Source organism: Protopterus annectens, chromosome 6.part1 (genome assembly GCF_019279795.1).
Source record: "Protopterus annectens isolate FY-2018-M chromosome 6.part1, PAN1.0, whole genome shotgun sequence".
Classification (NCBI taxonomy): Eukaryota; Metazoa; Chordata; order Ceratodontiformes; family Protopteridae; genus Protopterus; species Protopterus annectens.
Window position 1 is genome coordinate 481,266,542 of NC_056738.1, and position 24,239 is coordinate 481,290,780.

General features: G+C 40.5%; 1 protein-coding gene across 2 annotated transcripts in view; it reads left to right on the forward strand.

The window, feature by feature from the left end:
- Window positions 1-24,239, forward strand: part of TMEM41A (transmembrane protein 41A) — a 327,557-nt gene that overhangs the window by 101,166 nt on the left and 202,152 nt on the right. For both annotated transcript variants that reach the window (XM_044075936.1, XM_044075935.1), the window contains exon 2: window positions 14,116-14,269. In XM_044075936.1, coding sequence (XP_043931871.1) covers window positions 14,116-14,269 — 154 coding nt within the window. The remainder of the gene's footprint in view (window positions 1-14,115; window positions 14,270-24,239) is intronic.

Here is a 24,239-nt window from a genome sequence, read left to right on the forward strand (position 1 = left end):
CCTCTGCCTGGTCATGAAGCTTCCAAGCTGCTAATTGATCTCTGATTGCCTGGGCCATAGTTGGGCCCTTATCCCTGTATGCTCCTGGGCTGACTTTTATAAATTGTACCCATTCCTTACAGTTTAGCAAAGAAGATACTTATAGCTTTGTAGTTTAGGAACATTTTGCTTTGTTTTGGGAGGTAACTTTTAGAGTGGGATGCTTTGTGTTTTTGATATGGTGGATCTTGGCAAAGGAGATTGTGCTGTGGGAGTCTGTTGCTAGTTTATTACAAAAGAGGGGTATACTGCAAGATTTTGTAGCATTGCTGCTGTGAAATGTTTCAAAAGTCATCATGAAAAGTTGTAAAGAAACAGTATGGTTACTGTGGCTTATAAAATGGGCAAGGTGAACTGACCACTGCTTTATTGAATTCCTTTCCATAAAATCTGCTCCATTCACTAATAAAAAGTCCCTACTACATACACATTAACTGCACAGCAGGTATAAATAATGGTCAGATTCAGAAGAGCTGCTTCTCCACAACCAAGACATGATTGTTAGTGGAAAGAATGAGCTGGGCCCTGAATCTTGGACTGAAACAAATAATAAATAAAATACAGAATATAGAAGATTATGATCAGATCTCAGCTTATGTGTTCGAGACATGAGTGGTACAAAATTCACCTCTAGAGTGAGGCTTAGCAGTTGGCTCTTAGCTTCCTTATTGTGAACAAATAATAAGGTATTGTTATGACCGATGACCCACTAATAATTCTTTGTAGTGCATGGAAGTAGTTTTTCCCCATGTACAACCAGTTACAGATAAAGTGTGTAGGAGCACAAAATGTTTTACTGGATTTGAAAGCTTTTGAAAGCCGTTAAAACACACAGCTCAGTGGAGTAGACAACAGGCAGAAAATGAGTGCTCCTCTATAGAGCTGATGGCTTTAAACAATGTTCGACACTTAGTCTACCAAACTTTGTTTTAAATGTGGCAGAGTGAAGTTTTAACAGCTTTTAATAGGCTGTTTATCTTTTGCTACTGTGCTATATTGGCCAGCAGTGTTATTGTTAGTTCTTCATGCAAGACCTGAGTTTAACATCAGTTAGTGGTGTTTAACAAGCTTTTTAAGCACCATGAGTGCTTTTTAAGATTAGGGCTTATGCTGAGGACATGCTTAACAAGTTTATCTTTTTTTTACCGATTTTTGGAGCATAATCACAGGGCTCCATGTACTAAAACATTGTTGTATGTGAAGTGTGCTGATTATGCTCCATATTCTGGAAAAAGACAATATTGTTATGGACATCTCTAGTGTCAAACAGGTACAAACCAAGTTTTGTTATGCACCTTTCAGAGCTGTTGTGTTCTAGTCTCATACTAGAGTACATAGCATCCACCAGTGAATGGCACTGGGAAGTGCAAACAGCTTTAAAAACTGTGACACACCACTCACTACCCTCCTCTCCACACACACACACACACACACACACACACACACACACACACACACACACACTGCAGACAGAAGAGTTTTACTTTTAAAGATGTTAGACCATGAGATCTTTCAGTTGGCTTTGACAACTATAATAGGACTTCAGAGCTTTAAAAACACTTGACTGCCCTGCTCTTTCTTTGTTTTTTTTTTGCTATAACTAATAGTACATTGGAGCACCTGACTCTCCATGTATTACAAAGAGTTATGGCACGGTTTCTCTGATCATGTCTGTTTTATGTGTTCTCACTTGGATATTAAGATTCACTTAAGCTTCTCTTCACTCTCGTGTTTAGGTAAATTTCTTGACTTCATATCTTTAACACAAAACAAGATGGTACTGATCAGAAACCAGATAATCCTTATGTTCAGTGTACCCTTTATTACACTCTCAGTGTATGCACACAAATATTAGATACTATAGCAATAACCCACGCCTGGGTGTGGGTAATGCTAGATTTACCCACGGTTGGTGTAGTTTGGTCACGAGGGTGAAGCCCAAGTGGCCAAACAAAGCCAACCGTGGGTAAATCCAGCATTACCCACACCCAGAAGTGGGTTATTGCTATTATACAATGACATTATTTAAGAAAAAAAAATACTTTTCTTAAATAATGGCATTGTATAATGCCTCCTTGCTGCCCTTCTGCAGCTGTCTGGTATTCTGCAGCAGTTCTGATGTACTGCGCATGTGTATGCCTACGCAGTAGATCAGAGCTGTGGGCAAAAGCAATGGAGAAAGCAAGATCTCCGTTGCTTTTTACAAACTGTTTCGCTATGTTAAATGGGTTTAACATAGCGAGACAGCTTTAAAAAAAGCAACGGAGAATCTCCGTTGCTTTTTACAAACTGTTTCGCTATGTTATACCCATTTAACATAGCAAGACCATTTTGAAAAACCAACGGAGAAAGCAAGATCTCCGTTGCTTTTTACAAACTGTCTCGCTATGTTAAACTCATTTAACATAGTGAGACAGCTTTAAAAAAAGCAACAGAGAATCTCCGTTGCTTTTTTTAAAGATGTCTCGCTATGTTAAACTCGTTTAACATAGCGAGACAATGTGAAGCAACGGAGATCTTGCATTCTCCATTACTGTAAAAAAAGAGTTATAGTACTGGAAAAAGTCCAGGCGACCGGACCTTTTTCCATTACTGTAACTCTGATTTACAACGTGCACGCTGACCAATCAGCATGCACGTTTTTGAATATTAATGGGAGGGTCGTTGTATAATCCCCTTATATACACAAGCATATTAGAAATATTAAGCATTGTTTCTAGTTTTGTTTGCAACTGTTTGTTGGCAGTAGAGACGCCTCCTGTAGTTGTCCTTCTTTTAAAGACGGATGTGTTGTTTTGTCCAGCATTTATGCAGCAGAGTGCCAGACTAAAGTAAAAGTCTTTGTTAGCCATTGTGCTCAGAATTATGAAACCATAACATTTTTGTTTATTAGGTTCTGTGGCAAGTGTTCTGTGATCATCTTTCCATGCTCTTAATGCTGTGGTAATGCAGAGGAAATGAGTAAAAAAGTTGACATAATTTAGCATTAATTCACTACTGGATGTGGATAATGCAGGGTTTACCCCCCAGTTGACATGGTTTGATTACAAAAGCAAAGCTGAGTGATTAAACAAAGCCATGGCTAAATCCTGCATTACCAACTTACAGGAGTAGGTTATTGCTGGTATACATTGACACTGATTAAGGGAAAAAATGTTTTACCTTTTCTAAATAATGTCATTGTATCAATGGACTTTAGTGTTCTTCCTCTGGCATGTGGTATTCTGGGACATGTAAGATGTGTACTGTGCATGGTCCATTTAGCATGCCTGTCAAATCTAAATTTTTAGGGAATGTCCAGATTTTTGTCTCATGTTGTTGATCTCTTCTTAATAAAGGTTATGGTTTGGTGGCGAATTGAAGACTGAAATCACTAAATTAATAATAGACATCAGTTTCTGATAGTATGCCATTGAGCTACTTGTAGGAGTACTGCAGGCATCAAATGTTGATAAATAGATATATAATAATCTCCCTAGAATAGAACAGACTGAAAATTACTTTGTCCAATGGACTGGTGCAGTAACAGTTGCATAGATTTTCTGGCAGCATCCTAAAATGAGTTTAAATATTTCTGGAAAATGTGTGCAGCTGTCAAATTTACATAGATGAGTTTAATTTCATGAATACAGCCATTTTCTGTATTTTGATGTAAAACCTACCAATACCCATATAGTTATACCACGTTGTGAATTCAACAGCAGTCATATTTAAAAATCTGCAGTATACTGGAGTATATTTTTAAAATCTCAAAAATGTGTAACTGATGATGACATTTTTACATCTAAATACAGTATCAAGTAAATGATTCTGTTTACCTAAACTAGGTAATTTAAATAAAGATTTCCATGTTATTGATGCAAAAAGGCACTCAAGGCTCAACATTTTACATATGTTACTGTGCTCCAAGGAACGTGCAAGGCACTTGCCCTTCAGGCTTATAATTCACAATGCCTGGTAGTACAGTAATGTCTGCATACTACCCATATCTTTATAAATTACTGCTAACCATTTGAACAGACATTTTGCTGGGATTTTATTCTAGGCTTTGCGGACTTGCCAAAGCAAGTCATGTATCATTTTGAAATATTAGTAGTCAGAAACTGATGTATCCTCGGTGGAGCAGCGGTTAGCGTTGTCACTTCACATCAAGAAGTTCTCCCGTTCGATTCCTGGCTGGAGAGCCTTCTGTGTGGAGTCTGCATGTCCCCCCCGCGGTCGAGTTACATTTAAAGACATGCAGGTAGGTGCGTGCATGAATGGGTGTGCCTTCTTTGAAGGTTGGGCATCAGGCTAGCAACCTGGCACCTTAAAAATCCACTGCCAATCATTAGCGGTCCAGAGTTCCGCTGTGAGACCCCTAACCGAGAAAAGCAGAAAGACATTACTACTAGTCAGAAATTGATGGCTGGAGAGTTTGTCAAAAGACTGAAGTTTAAGTGGCAACAGTGTGTACTTTGGCTGCTGATTATAACATGCCTTCAAGTTGATATTGACCCATAGTGACCTTATGAATAGCTGCCCTGAGCTGTTTTCTTTCTGTCTCCTTTCAGATGACATCACTGCTACCTTTCTACTTATTGAGTTAGTCCATTGAATTTCCAGTCTTCTGTATTTAGCTTGACCTTTGACTCTGCTTGGGACCTTTGACCTTGCCAAACACAATGTCTTTATCTAAAGGTCTTTCTCTTCACGTGATATTTCCAAAGTATAAAAGTTAAAATATTGTCATTCCAGCTTACATACGAGATGTCAGCATTGATTGACATGATTTTCAGGGAGTCCATTGTTTACACAGTATTCTTTGCCAACACCATAAGTCAAAGGCAACAATTTTCTTACTGCGTTGTTTCTTCACTGTCCAACTTTTACATTCCTATCACATTATTAATAGATTGAACAAGTCGAGGCTTTGTACAGAAAGGTACATCTCTACACATAAATCCCTCAAGGTTGTTCTGCTGAGTGAGATTGTCAGATTTCTTGACTTATCATTTTATTACTGACTGATTCAAGTTGTCTATTTCTTTAATCTCCATCAAGAATAAATGCATTACTTATACTTTTTATCAGGACCTTTGTGTTCTTCCTATTAAGGTGAAAACCCATTTTAAGATTTTTGTTTAATCTTGACAAACAGTCATTTCAGATCAACTTCATTTTCATCTAGTAGTATATTATTGTTAGCATAGTGAAGGTTCTTTCTAGTTTTCACACCTTGCTTTTTCTTGCTGCAGGCTGGTATATGTTATGATTTTTATGTATAAATTAAATGGGAATGGGAAAGATGTGTATCCATTCATATTCCGTTACCAGTTGTAAACATTTATATTTATACTTCTTAGAGTTGTTGCTTTTTAAAAATATTTTATTGAATTTCAATATAGAGGAACAAACACAATGACAAATTAAATGAAAGTATTTACCTTAGTATATACATCATTAAGGTTCATTAAACAAGCAAACAGCAGACATTGATCAAAGAATATTAGTATTTCTATATTAAGTTAATTTTTATCCACTAATTATATCTTGTTGTTATTTTGTTTATTTTCAACTTAATAGTAGACATTTTTGACTCCCGACAGTGAGAGTATTTATAAATTTTGTAAATTAAGAAGTGGACAGCATTTTTCAATTTGTTGTATTCATTTTCTTGACTATTATAAGCTCCAGATAAGTTGAAATTGAGGCTTGGGTACACATCCAGAAGTTAGTGCATTAAACAATACCAAAAGTTTAGTAAACATAAATGTATGAAACCACAATGCTTGCTGGAAAGAATTAATTTTTCCCAAAGAGGTTGTAGTACTTCATAATTATAAATCATGCTCTGCCAGTCGGCTGTGATTTAGGATTTAAACCTCCAACAACCATTACTAGTTTTTTGAGGATGCTAACATCATTTTTTGCCTGTTGTAGTTAAAGTTGAGCAGTTCATTTAGTGATCATAATCCTAGCCAGCAGATATCTTTGATATAGCATTTCTAGATGTTCAACATAATGATCACTGTTGCAGTAGCTTAGTTTAATTGGGTCCTACCCCTTGCCACTGTACAGCTTTCAGAGTTCTGGAGCACCTTCCATATGCTTTAACTATCAAGAGTTGTAGAAGAACTTCTTTGCCACTGAAGAGCGCCCCTTCAGCTGGCCCCATTGAACTGTTGGTCTTCTAGCAATCCCTCAGTGCTGGACAGATGAGCTCTCCACTGGAGAAAACCTTCCACTAAAATAATTTTATATGTAAAATCAGTGTTTTTCTGATTCATTTATTGTACTTAGCTAGGAAACTGATTAAACTGTCTTTTGGCTTTTCCCAGTTAGGGGTCGCCAGAGTGGAACTCCGGTACGCTAATGATTGGCAGTGAATTTTTATGGTGTTGAGTTGCCAGCCCCGCACCCAACCTTCAAAGAAGGCACACCCACACACGCATGCACCTACCTGCATGTCTTTAAAGTCACTTGACCATAGGGAGGACATGCAGACTCTGCACAGAAGGTGCTCCAGCTGAGAATCGAACCGGAGAACCTCTTGCTGTGAGGGATTTTCATTTCCTTTCTAAGGGGAGTTGACATGTAAATCTTTTGTGAACTTCTTGCATGGAAAAGTTTAATTTTTGATTAGAATTTTAATCTTGAGTTGAATGTTTGTTTCGGGGGCAGGATATTGTGCTTGTGGGGGACTGTCATGGTTTGCTTACTTCAGAATTACTTGTTCTCTACTTTACCCTTTAGTTACTCACTCAAGCTCCTGTATCCACTTTTAAGACCTCTTTCTTGGCTTGACAGTAGAGCAGCCTCTGTTGTCTGTGGTTTTACCTTTCCCTCTCTGCAAGAAGTTGTTGTTGTCAAGGAATCTTTGGGTATCAGACTGGTCCGTATTTCACCTCAGCCATTGATGAGTCACTTTGCTATGGTTGTTTGTAGTTCCCCAGACTGTTTATCTTTTTCATAGGTTCATAGGTAAGTACTAGGTTAGCTGCCCTTGTGACCCATTTAAAGCATAACCAGTTTCTCTTGAAAAGGTGAGAGTCAAACCCTATATCTTATGTAAATGAGGTAAACACCTTAACCATTATACCAACCTCCCAATGAAATATGGCCTCTTGTACCCAAGTAGCAAGTGTACTGTTTCAGATGATGATTGCTGTCACAGTCTGGCATTATACAAGGTTTTCACATGGAAATTATATAACATTAGGTCAATGGGTGCTTTTCCACTGGTGCTTTTGTAGCATATGCAGCCATGAAAGACCAGGGAATAGCCACTTCCTCTGTGGCCATAGAGATACCCTTAGCATTCAGTGGAGAGACACTCTTGTTAGTCTTAGGGTAGGAGTGGGTTTTTTTCTTATCCAGGCTAGAGAACTCTGTTTGGGGAGTAGTGTGCCTGTTGAGAGTCCGTCTTTTTCCAGGGAGGCTCCCAAGAAAGGTGAACATGGTGAGAAAACTTTCCAGTCTCCGGTTACTATTTCCATGGACAGGGAAGGCTTACTAGGATTTGCTGAGGAAACCCTGAGTGCTTTTCCTTGCATTTAGTTTCTTACAAGAAAAAGAAAAGCATTCCCTTTCTTTCTGATAGGGATTTCCTGTTAGACGAATAAGCATTACAGGGGAAAGGATGCACCTCAGGAATGCCTCAATCTGAGCACTCTGATTCTGAGAAATATTTGGTTTCAGATTTGCCTCCTAAAGATGTATCCTTTCCTGAAACATTATCTAAGATGAGAGGGGGTTTTCTGTGGGAGCAGAATGAAATTCCTATAGCACAGAAAATGCATTTCTGAATTGTTACAACTGGATATGCCAGTTTCAGCAGCAATTCATTCTGGATTGCCTGCTTCAGAGACTGTTTTTCCTCACTGTTTTTAATTTACCTCATAGTCACCCCTGCTCCTAGAGCATACTCTGCAGAGTTTTCACTTTCAAAATCTGCAAAAACAGATCACTACTGCTAATCCCATTCCCCCTGACAAGGATGGGAAAGCACTGGATAAGTTGTGGAAGAAAATGCATTCCTTTAGTACTATACAATCCTGATTGATAAAACTGTCAAACCCATATGCTAAAACTGTTAACCTTTGGTAACATGCAGAAATCATTGCTTAACCTTTCTTCTTCTGAAGGAAAAAATATTTGAATGCCTGTATTTTGTCTGCTTTTCAGGTTACAGAGTATAATTTAAAGTGAGTTTATGATGTTTTTGATTCCTCCTGTAGAGCTGCTGGATCTGCATCAGCATTGAGAAGACTGGCTTGGCTTAATTTACAATATCCTCCTGAAGATCAAAACTGAAATTTTGAATTCTCCCTTAGGCAAGAAAGTTCTGTTTAGCCCCTTCTGCAGCTTAGTTAATTAAGAAGTGTAATGAAAGGGGAAAGTTGATTCAGTGAGTTACTCAGATTTTTCAAGTCTCCTTTTTCAAGATAAACAAGAATTCCTCTCCTCAGTCCCTTGTTTCAAAAAGCAATTTAAGCAGCGAGATGCCAGTAAACAAGATTTTAAAAACAATGTCAAGGAGGATTCAAAAAGAAAGAGAAAGCCTCCAAAAATCAAGTAAAGTCCTCATAGTCAGCATGACTATTTGTCTGCTTAGGCTCCCACCCATCCTCCTTTCGTACCCTGGCACCCTCTTCATGTCCCTGAGACTTCATCTTCCCCTGTGGTACCAGACTGTGAAAGACAAACTGGTTTTATATGTAATTCAGCAACAGTAAACTTGGCAGTGGAAATTCCTCCCCCTGTTTCAAGAGATTCCCCTTAATCTACAAGAGAAGTCTCCTTTGTTCCTCCCATCATGCATCAGATGCTTGCTCAAGGAATAATAAAACCAGTGACCCCTGTCGGATTGTCAAAGGTTTTTATTCAAGGAGTTTTCTAGAACCTAGATAAAGAAAAAGAGAAAGCAGTATGATCCTATAAATATGTATTGCTGAACAGAATGCTGTATTCTACTAATAAATTCAAGAAAACCATACATGAAGGGAATTTACAGTAGTTCTAGGAGATGTACAGAATGTAGGTGTAAGAACAGTGACCATCACTTTTGGAGAAACATGCTAAATTAGGTACACAGCTTAAAGTAAATAACTGTATGACTTTTTGAGCTGGGACACTGGATCAGAATTCCTTAGATATAGCAATGCCTTAATAAATTTAATGGCAGTTGCAGCCAAAAAAGCAATTACTTGAAAATGGAAATCAAAACAAACTGTGACTGAAGTAATGAATGTTGTAAAGGAGATTAAAGAACTGAAGGTGGGGTTTTAGAAAAGAGAAGGAGCAAATTACAAAGAAATTTATGAAATATTTGGGAGTAATACATACAGAATAATGTTCAGGAGGATGAGTGGGGTTTGGCAGGAATTGACCAAGTTATGTAATGGAGTGAATGATAATTGCTGAAAAGAAAATATACATCTATACTGCATGACCCTAGAGGTAATCACTGTTTTATGGATAGTATATAAATATAAATCTTGAAAAAGGTCAGGTTAATTTTAAATTCCAAATGGGGTAAAGGACTAAGTTTAAAATGTCCTGCAAAGGCAAGATGGCCTAGTACTCGCCTATGAAAGATCTCGGAAGCCTGTGCTGTACCTTTCCTTTTCTTCTTCTTTTCATCAAGGTTCCAGAGTTCTGAATGCTTTCTCTTCTTTCCCTAAAAGCTAGAAGTAAAGAATGCTTATCATCACATTACCATTGACAAACACTTGGGTATTTTTTAAGATTTTCTGTGTCTGAATTACATTATTACTTCTCTTCCTTACCCTTTGGATTTTCCACTGCACCAAGGGTATTCGCAAACTGTCACAACAGCAATTGCTGATTGCAGACTTCAAGGCATTTGTATTGTTCCATATTTGGATTATGGTCTTATCTTTGCAGGATTCAGCTATCAAGAGTCTCAATCTCTTACTTAGTCTAGGTTTCCAAATCAGCTTGGAAAGTCTTCTGTAATCCCTTCACCCAGAACTGTATTATCTTTGTTTTGGGATTCATATTAATGTAAAAACAAAAGTTTTACTGATTGTTTTTTCATTTTGTTTTTACTGATCATTTTGTTTTTACCATTTCATTTTGTTTTTACTGATTGGTTTTATAGTGACCTTCTCACTCATTGTTTTGTATTCATAAGAATGGAAATGCTGTGGCAGTAGACCAGATCTCCTACAATCCAGGACTCACATTTTCTCTTCTGTCCCCTCTCCAGTCTGTCAGTACAGATGCTTTAAACCTGGTGTGGGGTGTGTCCTCCAATGGGGGAGAAAGTGCAAGGTCTGTGGAACTCTCATTATAGACAGAAGCTCATAAATGTCAGAGAGATGCTGGCAATGATCAATGATTTGACAGCCTTAAAGCATCTCTGGTCCCTGGGACCTTTACTAGTTTATATAGAAAACACCACACTGGTGTGGTACATAAACAAATGGGGGTATCACATCATATCTTCTTTGCAGACTTTCTATGATAAAATGAGTTGTGTTGCTGTCTCCCAGGCTGACTGCTTGGACTTCATACATTTCGTCAGAGCAAAACTTGATTTGCAAACAAGCTAAGCAGGTCCAGGACAGATTCCCACAAATGGAAACTTCATCCTGGAGTCTTCCAGAAATTGTTCCCATCTGGTGGGAACAACTCAAGTTGAACTTTTTGCTTCCTCTCATAATTGTACTCCAGGACTCCTTGCAAACAGGTCTGAAAGATAGATGCTATCTCATTCCCATGGACAGAAATGTTCCTTTTCTGCCTTTTCACCCTTTCTGCTGATATCCGGAGTTCTTCTAAATGTCTAGAAGGACTCTCCAAAAATTCTAAAGTGATTAATTATTCCCCACCCTCCTTGTTACTGTAACAGTGATCTAATAGTGAACATAGTTCAGTTGTGTAAATAAACTTACCATAACAGTATATGTTCTAATAGATCACTGTTCCAGTAGCCATACCCTCCCTCCATTGCCCTGTTTTTTACTGTTTATTGTGTTGCCAGGGTTGTATATGTGTACAGCTTGATGAATATAGTCTACCTTTTTGGGTGTCTTTCCTTACACTTTTCTTTCAGGGCTGTTGCCTCCCTTGTGGCAGGAAAACTCTGAGCTTTTCATGCTCTTAACTGCTCTTTATATGGAGCTCCCCTCAAGCTACTGGCAGAGGGGATAAAGGGAACTCTTTAGCTTTGAAAATCTGGCTGGTAGCAGTGCATTAGGACCCATATAGGTTAGGCTACAGCAACAGTGATCTGTTAGAACAAGATTACTTACACAACTGCATTATCTTTTCCAGTTCGTCAGCCACTGTTATCTTATAAATGTCCTGACAGCGTCCAAGTGCTGTAATCCATTTAGTGGAAATCTCATCAATGCCTGCTTTGTTCTGCGGTAAAGCTTTTAGTGTTGCTTCTGCTACCTTCATCACTTTCGGCTCCTGATCTAAGACATGGGTTGAAACAGTTGTTGATCTCTTTGATTTTTATTGTGTAATGGCTGAGTAGTCTTTCCACATTTTCTTAATTTTTTCAGCATAGATCTTTCAGTAATCTTTTAACATTCCAATACAAGACTAGAATTTTCTAGTTCACTCCGGCAGTTGTAGGAAAGCTGATCTTGTTCGTAAGTGTTTTCTGATGTGGTTTTCTTGCACACGTCATTGTAGTACTTTTCTTTGTCATGTTCTACTTTAGAAATATTGGTCTAGTTCTGACAGTACCTCTGTGTCTCCTATGCATTTATCTTCTCCATGTTCCTGAGCAATGTTCAAGGTGCCATCAGTCAACTTCTGTGACTATTATTGTTCACGTTTTTGCAGGAACTTTTCCCTTCCTTCAAGCAGTCTTGATGTTTTCCCATAAATGACTCTTCTATCGTTTGCATCTGATTCAGCAACTCGATTTCAGAGTTGAACTCTGATAATATTTTTTCAGAATCATACTTTACTAAGTAACTGCCTGGCTTACTCTTCAGCTCTGCCTTGATTTTGCATGGTACTAGCTGGTGGATCTGCACCACATTTAGCCCCACATTTTGTTCTTATTGATGTTATTGAGCTGTCCCGTCCTTTACTTCCCGTAACATGGTAGGATTTCTGTGCAAACCATTGGGTGACGTTCACATGTAGAGTTGGTACTTCTGTTGCTGAAAGAAGATGTTTGAAATGACCAGGTTATTTGCCATACAGAATTCTATTCGATGATCTCCTGCTTCATTTCTGTTACCAAGCCAAACACTTCACCTTCTTTTTCCAAAGCATTTTGTTCCAGTCACCCATGGATTTCCATATAACATTTTTCCACATTCTATTAATTTCATCATGTACTTGCTCAGAAAACAGATCAGCTTACATGCATCAACAAGAGGCAGATGAAGACCAAGCTTAATAATAGTTAAATTGTAATGTCTATGGTAATAAAATGGGTGCATTTAGAAAGCTAGATTTGAGTGGTTGCATTGTAGTGATATCACAGAGGGGAGAAAATTGTTAGGATGGATTTTTTGTACAACTGTATATATTAAATTAAACTGAGAGATCTGTGTTTTTCTGTACAAAGTCTGTTTAGAATGGCATCTGCAAATATGTATTAAATGTATTTTATGTGAGATGAATGCATTTTTTACCTTTTTATGTTTGATTTGTAATGCTCATTCCTGTGTACTGTTAAGACTTGCATGCGGCTGTGTGATTTTGATTTCTCAGTGTAGCAACTAATTGGCATCTCTCTTTTACTTTAAGTATAGTTATTTCTTGTAATTTCACATTTCTTCCCTTTTCTCTCTTGTTACTGACTATAGTCCTACAGCAGCTATTTCAAGTCATTATATAAGCTGATTAGATATAGGAATTTTGCTTTTTAAGCACTAAATCTTTGTAGCACAGTGTTTATAACTAGTAGCATGTATGGGTTTACTGTTACAAGTTATTTTTATGAGATACCTTTTTCATAGTAAAAAGGTTTTGCATGTAAAGTGTGTAATTACTCCTGGACTTTAGAACAATTATTTTATTTCCAAGAAAAAAAAATATTTTACTTTGAAACATTGTACTCAAGTGTCAGTGTTTTGTTCTTTTCCCACACTCTGTTATCTTCTGAAGCTGAATAACATTGAGGAACCACCTTAAATTCCCAAAGGATGCAGTGAAAGTTGAACAATTAAATGTAAAAACCTTTAGAAATTTCAGTTTTACATTTTAGTGAGTGTCTTACTAATTTGCAAAGAAGATTAAACAAAAACAGACAATTGGGTTATAGCTTGAGGCATAGCACATCACCAGCATAAAATGTAGAAAGTGGAACAGTGGAGTAAGCCTGGTTATTCTTATCACTGTATTCTTGCTCATTTGCAGGTAAAAATTTAGAAGTGAAGACTGCTTTACTAAACACCACAAGCCACGACAGTAAGATGAGTGATTATTTAAAACAAATTTACTGATTTGCCATACCTGTGTTGACAAGTACTTGAGGGTCAGCATAGCTCAACATTCCCATTGCACTTAGTCTCTGCTGTGTATAACTATCCGTTAGTAGTTCTGTTACCCACTTACCCCTGTCCCCTTCCAGTTTTCTTTGCTGTTACATACTAAACAAGTTAATAACATGGCTGGGTTTCACATAATGTGCTTATGACGCCCTTCCTTCATGTTCTGCAGTGCTGCACTTTAATCCACCGTACTGTTATTATTTTGTATTTCATTTACCTATTCTGTCACTGGTTAGTTTGTCTGCCACTATGCATCTAACAGTAATAATCAAAGCAATTGCTTCACCATTCTTCCACACTGCAGTTGCTACACATGTATTGTGACAACATTTTTGCTTCTAGCTATTTATAATGCTAGATTTAGCTCACTTTATAAAGTGATATTTAATTTTTTTTTTTTCCTACCACATGATTACGATGCTTGATTATATTATAATTGCTGTGAAATATTAATTCACTTTTGAAGGGAAACAAGCATGTAAACAGAAACAGCTGAGTTGCTCACAGAAGAAAAACAAAAGCAGCTGATGTATCAATTTTTTTAACTTTATTACTTCATACAGGGGAATACCTCTGATATATTTCTATTTTTTGTTCCTTCCAGAGCCTTAAAGTTTCCATCAGACTTGGAAGAACTCCGCGAACTTGCTGAACTGCTGAAATTCTACAAGAAAGAGCACAAAGCCCATGTACTTCTGCTGTTTTGTAGTGCATACCTTTATAAGCAGTGCTTCGCAATTCCAGGTTCTAGCTTGCTGGTAAAGTATATATATATATATATATATTTACACAATTTACTTAGCTTTGCACTAAATTCCTTTATTTAAATGACAGAATGAATGTTGTGCTTCAATTTATTCTGAATGAAAGGGTTATGAAAAGAAGAAAAACGCGGGTGACATGTCTAGAATTATTTTACCTATCTTTCATATTTACTTGCTGTGACTAGAAAGATATATATTATTCTAGTAATACACTTTACATTTTTCTGCCCATTACAGTATAGCATATTATTATTTCAGATTTTATTATTTTAACTTGCATGACTGCATCCTTACTTGCATTGTTTGCCTGACATTTTATATTCCAGACAGTTTGCAGTAACGCAGCCTCTATTTTCTCTCACACTTACTTGCATTGGTGCTAGTTTGTAAATTTCTGGTCTTTCTCACCTATGTACATAGTAGCTAATGGTGTGTCCTGTATGGCAGTCCATGTTGCCCCTTTCACATGACTATGGGCCGGATTCACGAAACCTCCGTGTAAGATTTAATATGTCTTACTCTGAGGCTGCAGTTGAACGGTATGACGTCAGCGTGCCATGAATATTCATGAGGGCATGATGACTCATCCGTAACTCTTACACGGACTGAGTAGGCAAGCAGGGGGCATGTCCGACTGCTGAACAGTCTAAAAGTCCACGCCCCTGCAAGGTTTTAAAAAGCATAATGTCAACAGACAAGAGCGAGTCCGCTCAAATGTACTTGCACCCAACACCACACTCCCTGACACTGTAAACCCCCATCAGAGTTATAAAACGGAAAAAAAATTTTTTTTTTTAAATCCACGCTATAGCTGCCCATATTTGCGCGTGTGTGCTCGGGTGTGCCTATTGCTTAACCACAGTTAGCAATTGTGACATTGAAGAGTATATAAGAACTACTTATGCAAATTAATCCAGATAGCAGTAGCGTAATGGTAGAGCGTATGCACAAAGAGAAGGCATTCACGGTTTGAGTCCTACCACTCCCCTTCTTATTTATGTTTTAAATCAGTATTTGAAATAATACCAGACAAATATGATTAAAATTTTATTAAAAGCAGTGACATGGCCAATGTATCAGCGAACAAAATATATATTTTGAAAAGACCCAGATATATAATAGCCTGCTGTTAAGCAACGTTTTACACAGCAAAACACATATGCCCATAGTTTAATAGCACTATACCCATCTAAACAGAGGTGCCCATAGTTTAATAGTGCTTTATCCAGCTAAACAGAATTGCCCATAGTTTAATAGGGATTTACCCAGCACAATAGAGTTGCCCAACATTTAAAAATGCTTTACCCAGCGCAATGTGTTTGCACGGACGTGCACGCCATGCCAACCAGGGCACCGTAGGGCACAGGGGAGCAACGTAGAGCTAAGTTGCTTAAACGCAGCCACATCCCCTAGCCTGTCTAGACAGTATTAAAATAAAAGAATGACAAGGTTTGAACCCAGGACCCTTTGCATCATAATCAAAGTACAGAACCACTAAGCCATGACAACATAGGGGAAACAGCCACTATTTACATACATAAACTTAGGAATGGTAGTTTAACCATTACTAAGCAGGTCTGCAGTCAGCCGAGAATTTTACAAAACGGCCACTCACAAAAAAGTGCGGGAAATGCGGCATATTTAAGCCCCACAGGTGGGAATACATGCCATAACTGATTGTAGCTCACATCTGCGGTCAGAATGTCTGGTGTTGGAAAGGGAGTGCGCTTCCGAGAGTAGAGATGGGGCACCGAGGAGTCCAAATACATGGTTTGGCTCCTAGTCCACCATCACGAGGCAAGACTCCTGTAGGGCCAGTTCCAAAGGACGGAGTACAAGGCAGAGGCTTGGAACCGGTTAGCTCGTGACCTCACCAGTGCCACAGGCATTCCCCGGACTGGTGAGCAGGTCCATCACCACCATGCGGACCTGAAGAGACGAAAGGAGGACCGCCTGAACCAGTGGATACAGGAGGCCCATGGGATGCGGGATGCCCCACAACTGAGTATGTAGCCATGGAATGCAGTATGTAAGGATTTAAAATGGAGTATGTATAACGGATAGGAATGTCTCAATATCCCTTCATTTACTTTACAGCTGCAGGTGACCGTGTTACGAATCAGCAAGCCTATGCTGATAGGCTGCTAAGGCTGCGCCGCCAGGCAGGTTAGTGATTATTCTGCATGTATTGTTATATAACATATGGGAGAGAGCATTAAAAAAAGTGTTGTAGTCCAATAATACAGCCATAAGATGGACTGAATAAGTCCTCTGCATGTACTGTCAGATAAAAATGTTAGAGAGGCAGAAAAAGAGTGTAGTAACCCATTAAGAAAGGTAACAAATGTCTGGAATAATATCTCTGCAGGCACTGTCATATAAAATAATATGTGAGTGAGCCTGAAAAAAGAGTGTGCTAACCTATTAATAAAGGTATAATATGTCGTGAACATGTCTGCCATATATACCGTTAAAACAAATAAAGGAGTGAGCCTGTGGAAAAGTGTGTAATGTCATTAATAAAGGTCTAAAACCCAGAGTGTGTCTGTTTCACTTAGTATGAAATGTTGTTGTACCCTTGCATTATACAAATAGTAATGTGTTAGAAAGTGCTGGCAACCCATAGTTCTGCAGTCCCATCAAAAGTGGGTGATGGAAGTGCTAGTAGCTGTGAAGTAAATATACAGTCCTCAACAGTCAGTTACTGGCTGGCATGCATAAGTAAATCTGGCACACGAGTAGCATGCGAATATGTTCCCCAGAAATGTAAGTGTGCTTCAATAAATGCAGGGTTCTGTACAATTAGAAGTGAAAATGTCATGTGAAAACATCCAGATATGTAGATAAAGAAATATAAATGAAACCATGAAATATGTAGCAGTAACATCTGCATCCTGGACAGTTAGTATGTGAGATATAAGTCAAGTATAGATTGAACTAGCCAAACCCTCTACACAACCTAATGCATGGTGGCAAGTGTAATAATACATGTAGGAAATATGCACCTGCAGTCACTAGGAATGTAGTGTAGAGTAAAAGTGTTTATAAGACGTTAATGGAGGTTTTTTTCTACACCCTACTGTTTGTGCATAAACCATGCAATTCCGCACCTCAATGGTTATGTGTAATCTTAAATATTTGTCGGGATATATGTCCTATTGTTCCATAAATATTTGCACTCAGGTTGATGTATGTGCCCTGTTCAAACACCACGTTCATGGTGGCCTGTTGCTACCAATCATCCCTGCATGCGGTTGGAATAACCACTGTTGTTCAATATATGCATGTGTTATGTTTGCTGTTCAACTGTTGCAACTGTGGTGTGTTGGGTTAATGGGAATATTACTGCATGCTGTTACAACTAATCTGGAATGCTGTTGTTTATGTTGTAATGAAACACACCGAATCACAGAACGTATGGGAAGGCCGGTCCCAGCGGACCCACCTGTCCCTCCTCAGTTGGCGAGTGCACCTGGCACCAGTGGCTCTGGTGCCCAGCCCAGACTCCCCTCCTCTGTTGGTCCTGTGCCACCTTCGGGTGGAAGCGCTGCAGGGGATGGGGCTCACCCCCCCCATGCAAGCGTGGGCAGAGAAGGGCCACCCGTCACCCTTCGAAGAGTCCAGGCTATGGTGCGTAGGGAGATCCAGCATTCAGTCGCTGATCCCCTACGCCAGTTTGAGGCGAGAGTGACGCGTCTCACGGGTGAGCCTGCCCGTCCTACTCAGCCCCCAGCACAGCCACCCCTGGGGCTGTGAAGGTGCAGTGGTGACTGCCCATGGGTGGGGATCTCAGTTCCACTGTTACCATCTGTGGGCTCATAGGCTTGCGATTTCCAAACAACCTTCCCCGTCAGTTGTGTTCACCCACCCCATGTGTCAAATTCCGCCCCTGTATGCGTCTTGTTTGTCTTGTCTGTTTACCTCCCCAACCTACCTCCCCAAATATACCTATTTCCCCTACCTCACTTACCACTCTCACCTGAAAAAAAAAAGGGCAATCTGTACCCGAAAAAAAAAATTACGGCCCGTACATAGCTTCCCATTTTGCACACATGTCCAGAGGACATGTACACCGATAATTCTAATTGGCAGTGCAACAAACTATGTTGTCCTCACCCCTGTCTCAGGGGTGGAAGGTCTCAAAACTCACTCCAAATTTTCAACATATGCACAGCTGTTGCTGTTAAAGAAATGGGCAGCTATGGGCCTTCCCTACACCCTTCCTGCAAATCCTGAGCTTGTTTTCCTACTGTCTGTCCCTCTCTGTGCCCCCTTTTTTCACCACTTTCCTATCTCCCCATTTTCTTTTCTTTAAAAAAATTAGCACGGGGATTAGCAGGAGTAAGCACTTTTAAGTAGTAGTTAGCGGGAGTGCTCGAGTGTGAGTTTGTGTGCCCTTAGCTAAGCATTGCTAAGTGTCGTGCAGACTCACGCCAACCCGCTTACAACTGCTTAAAAGTGCCTTAGTCACTCTGTATGACAAGGCCCTTGTATTGCTCAGCAGCAAAATAAAAATACCTTTGTCAGTCTCGAACCCAGGACCTTGGACTCACCAGTCCGCATGAATTAGCAGTAAACCACAGCAAATATACAATAACAGTGCGTACAGCAATTTATCATGCATTACCATGAGTGAATGTAAAGGGAAAATAGGAATGGCATAACACAAATCTTGTTCTGTGGGCCTTAACCAGCAGGTGTTGTTGAATTGCATGACATGACTGTGAAAAGAGAATCAGCCATGCTAGTAGGGAATAAGGTTACAGTAGCAGCTTACAAACCCCACACAGTATCAGAGCAGGATACACACTGGCATATTAGCATAGGTCACAGGCCAGACCTCCCAACAGTGACTGCTCTACAGTGATGACCCTGATTTGTAAACAAATGTTAGCTGTGCCCCTCTGACTCCCTGTGAAATGTACTAACAGTAGGCAGAAAGGTGTTGAATCTCACTTAATAACAAATGTCAATAAGTGAGAGTAGACACCGCTTGCACATCAGAAAAGGTGTAGTAATAGAAATGCTCTGAATCACCCAAAGTCTGAACTGCAAAATGTCTGAACTATATCACAGGTGTATCCCAGTTATATGTACCTTTCCCTGAGGCTGTTCAAATATATATGTGAGAGTATCTGAGGCCTGGAAGAGTCAGAAAAACACAGGCATATCAGCTTGTCTGCTGTTACACACTCTACAAATAGCTGTAGAATGAATCCCACAAGCATGCCCTTATGTAGAAGTACAACACAGAAATAGCAAAGGATGTAGCCATGTACTGCTAGCAACCACCTGTGACAATGCCATTGTTCAGGTGCTGAAAAGACTGCTGTGGTGCACAGTCAAAGAATACTAGGCTGACCTCTGTCTGCCATCTGGATATGTCCACAGGTTCATAGGTTCATATGTTCATACTAGGCTATCTGCCCTAGGGCATTTATAAGCCTAGCCAGAGTGTGTATGGCTTTCGCTACCCATTTTAAATTAATTTTGCTATGCCCTTTTTCGAGGTTAGTATACTGTGCCTCTATCTAACAGTGACACAGAAGTGATACCCGGGGTAAACCTACGATCTCCCATCCACTCATCAAGATTCCTCTTGAAGAGAGTCAATGAGGGACTCTGCCTAACCTGGACTGGGATTTTATTCCAGAGTGAAGGGAGCCTCTGGGTTATGAATCTGTCCCTCCAGCATGTCCTATTTATTTCAGTGCTGAGGTTTAAGTCCCTCGAGCGCGTAGCTCGATGGGATTTGCATTTTCTGAGGTGCAGCATGTCCATTAATTCCGGGTTGGACATGGCTTTATACGTCAGGCACAGATCGCCTCTGAGCAGGCGGTATGCCACTGAGTAGAGCTGGAGTTTCTTTAACCGGGCAGCATACGGCATCTGTTTGAGCCCCTTGATCCTCTTGGTGAGGTACTTTTGGGGTCTTTCCAGTTGCTGCAGGTGTCTGGTAAGGTACATCCCAAAAGGGGCATTGTACTCAATTATGGGCCTGATGAGGGATGAGTAAAGAGGCACGATGACCTCCCTTGATCTAGATGTGAATCCCTTCATGATTAGGTAGGCTATATAAAATGTTTTTCTAACCACTTTGGCCATGTGGTTGTCAAATATGAGATTGCTATCAACTTGGGTCCCCAGGTCCCTAATTACTTCTTCTGTACTTAATGGATTACCACTTATGTGGTAATTTGTGGGCACTTTGTTTTTGCCAAAGGGGATGACTATACACTTTTTGGCGTTTAGCTTGAGGCCATGGCTCTGGCACCAGTTGTCTGTTTCTATGAGGCCCTTTTGGAGGATGCTTGTGTCGGCTGGAGAGTCTATTATGGCGCCCAGTTTGCAGTCATCTGCGAACTTGGTCAGCCACAGTCCTTCCATGTTGGCCTGTACCTCCGAGAAATATATACCGAACAAGAGAGGTCCCAAGACTGAGCCTTGTGGGACGCCACTTGTAACTGGTTTGGAGTCTGACATGGCTCCAGCTATTCTAACCATGTGGGTTCTGTCCTTGAACCAGTTTGCAACCCATCTAGTGACATAGGGGTTTATATTTAAGCTGGTGAGCTTATCTATAATGCCCGAGTGGGGTATTGTATCGAAGGCTTTTGCGAGGTCCAGGTAGGCTGTGTGGACCACCTTCCCCTTGTCAATGGCCTTGGTGACTGTTTCAAAGAAATCGACCAGGTTTAAGAGGCAGGATCTGCCCTTAACAAAGCCGAACTGGGTAGGATCCAGTGTCTGTAGGTCCCCAATATCTTTATTTATAAGGTCCATGATGATCCTTTCCATAGCTTTGCAGACCAAGCTAGTGAGACTTATGGGGCGATATTTTCCAGGATCCGTTGAGGCACCACCTTTGTGGAGAAGGACCACTGTTGCTGTACGCCACTCTTTGGGTACATATCCTGCAGTAAGGCTGAGATTGAACAGTAGTTTTAGGTTTGGGTTTAGCTCTTCTTGGAGTTCATGTAGGACGCAGCCCGGGACACCGTCTGGTCCCATTGATGCTGTGTTTCTTGCTTTGGAGAGGGCAGCTCTTACCTGAGCATCTGAGATGTCAGGGGGGCAGCACTCTGCTGGGATAGATATTAGCCCTTTTGGTGGGGGTTGCGCTGAACCTGTCAGCTAGGATGTTGGCAATGTCTGTGGGTTCGTGTATTTTTGTCATTTTGGACTAATTCTGAGCATATCTGGGAATTCCCACCCAGGTTCCTAACATAACTAAAGAAAGCCTTGTGCTTATCCTTAGTGTCCTGTGCAATTTTTGTCTCAAAGCTGGCCTTAGACGATTTTATGAGTGCCCGTAGTTTTTTGCTAATACTGATCAGAGATGCCTTCCCTTTTTGGGATTTTGCTCTGTCATGTAGTAGCTTCCTCCTTCTATTGTATAGTTTGTTTATGGCTGGGGTCCACCAGACAGGATGTCTGCCTTTGGAGGATTGGGTCTTGGTTTTATTTGGGATTGCATGATCCATACATTCCTGAAGGTGTTCATAGAATGCATTTATAAAGGATTTTGTGGTCTGGGCCGTATTATCCACAGGCCCGGGGGCTTTGAAGGATTCCACCTCGGTTTTGAGGAGTGTGAAATTTGCTTTAGAGAAGTTTTTCGCTGTGGTTTTTTGGGCATGGGGTGGGGTCGGGATGTGACTATCCAGTGAGATCAGTTTATGGTCTGATCTTACCAGTGACGGATACACTTCTGGTCTGGAGCATAGGGTCCCCATGTTGGTGATGATCAGGTCCAGTATGGTTTCCCCTCTTGTGGGAGTGGTAACAAGTTGTTCCATAGCATTTGAGTTTATAAATTCTAGGAACCTTTGGGCTAGGGTGTTGGAGCTAGAGTAATGCTCCCAGTCTATGGTTGGGTAGTTGAAGTCACCCAATATAATGGTGTTTGGAGAGACCTTCATATTTTCCAGTGTTCTCAGGAAGGCCGAGTGGGGTTCCTGGGTTTGGGAGGGTGGTCTGTAGCAGGCTATAAACTGGAAGGCAGTTTTACCCACTGTTAGTTGCACATGGATAGTCTCTGATGCTTTGTGCTGTGCCACCAACCTGGAGGTGTGTGTATCTTTGATGAATATTGATACTCCCCCTCCTTTTGTGGTTCGGTCCAAGTTTTGGGGCCGAAAAGCATGGTATGAGGTATAACCTGGTAGTGCTGGGGTGCTCTCGATAGCCTTTAACCAGGTTTCTGTTACTGCACAGATATCGATGTTCTCCATGCTAAGGAGAGTTTCGAAAAGTGCATCTTGAGGTTTAGACTTCTGGCGTTGAGTAGTATTACTCTTAGTTTCTTATCCCTTGTGATACCTATGGAGGTGGGTTTGTCTTTTGAGCCTTGCCTAAAAAAGGCACTATGGGGGTAGCAAGAGCCTTTGTCAATATCCGAAAGCCCAGGGGTGACAAGGTGCAAGCCGTCCCTAGCGAAGCATCTTGGCTTGTCGAGCATGTCATCCCAGGCTGACAGGCATTGAATCCCCTTTGAATGACACCAATACTTAAGCCAATTGTTGAAATTGATAATCTTGTCTTCATACTGTGGCATCATTCTTGGTGAGGGTAAGATGCTACTCAAGGTCAGGGTCATAACGACCTGGGCTACATGCTCCGAGAGCTCCTGTATGTCTCTTTTCATGTAGTCCAGGGAAGTACGTCTCAGGTCATTCACACCAGCATGGATAATGACTGAGTCATATTTGTACTTGCCTTGGAGTGACCTGAGTGCTTGTGTTATGTGGTGGATCCTAGCGCCCGATATGCAGCTCACCGTGACCTTCTCCTTGTTCAGCCTGGTGAGCGGGACGTCAGTGTGCCTGATGATAGAGTCACCTATTACAAGTGTATCAGGTGTGTTGTTTAGCCTTAAGGGCTGTGACTGTTCGGCACACTGGCTTTGTGAGCTATGTGTTGCACGTGTTTTGTTTTGGGGTAGCGGTTGCTTGGGTGTCTGGTTTGGAGGTCTCTGCTGCTTAGGCAGATTTTTATTTAGAGCCTCCAAGTATGTTTTTGTGTGTTTATGTGTTTGGTTTGCTGTCGTGGTAGGTCTATGTGAGACTGGAATTGTAGTGAGTGTGGTTTCCTTCTCCTCCTGACTGGTTACGCCAGTACTGAGTTGAGAGAGCTTAGCCTCCAGTTTGGCTATATGGTTGCATCTCTCACATGTGTTGGAATTTGTTGGGAGGAGGAGAGGGTTGTCTGTGTACATTAGGCAGTTGTAACATTGCCTCAAGATTCACAGGTTCACCAGCTGGACCGGAGAGGAGATTGACAACTGACCTTTGGACATGCTAGAATAGTATTGGGAATTCCTTTATAATTGAAAAAAAGGGCCAATGGGGAACAAGTTACTCAAGGGGAGTTTGTGAGGGTGTAGTGCTTTTAATTTTTTAGTGCCGACTTATATAATTGCTTTAGTGAGCAAGTGCTAGGCTACTCAGACAGACTGCAAGCCTTCATAGACTTACAGGTACACAGCAACTCTGCATGTCCAGTAAGATAAACATCTTGTCCAGTAAGATAAACATCAACAAACAAAATGATGAATCCTTTTGATCTAGTCTGGTCTGTAAAGCTATGGAGCGTATTATCATGGAACTCATAAACAAAGACATTGGGAGCCTCCAGACACTGGACCCTACCCAATTCGGCTTTGTTAAGGGCAGATCTTGCCTCTTAAACCTAGTTGATTTCTTTGAAACAGTTACCAAAGCCATAGATGAGGGCAAGGTAGTCCACACATCCTACCTGGACCTTGCAAAAGCCTTAGACACAATACCCCACTCGGGCATCATAAATAAGCTTACCAGCTTAAATTTCAACCCTTATATCACAAGATGGGTCGCAAACTGGCTCAGAGATAGAACCCACATGGTCAGAATCGCAGGTGCCATGTCCAAATCCAAACCAGTTAGTGGCACCCCACAGGGCTCAGTTCCGGGACCTGTCTTGTTCG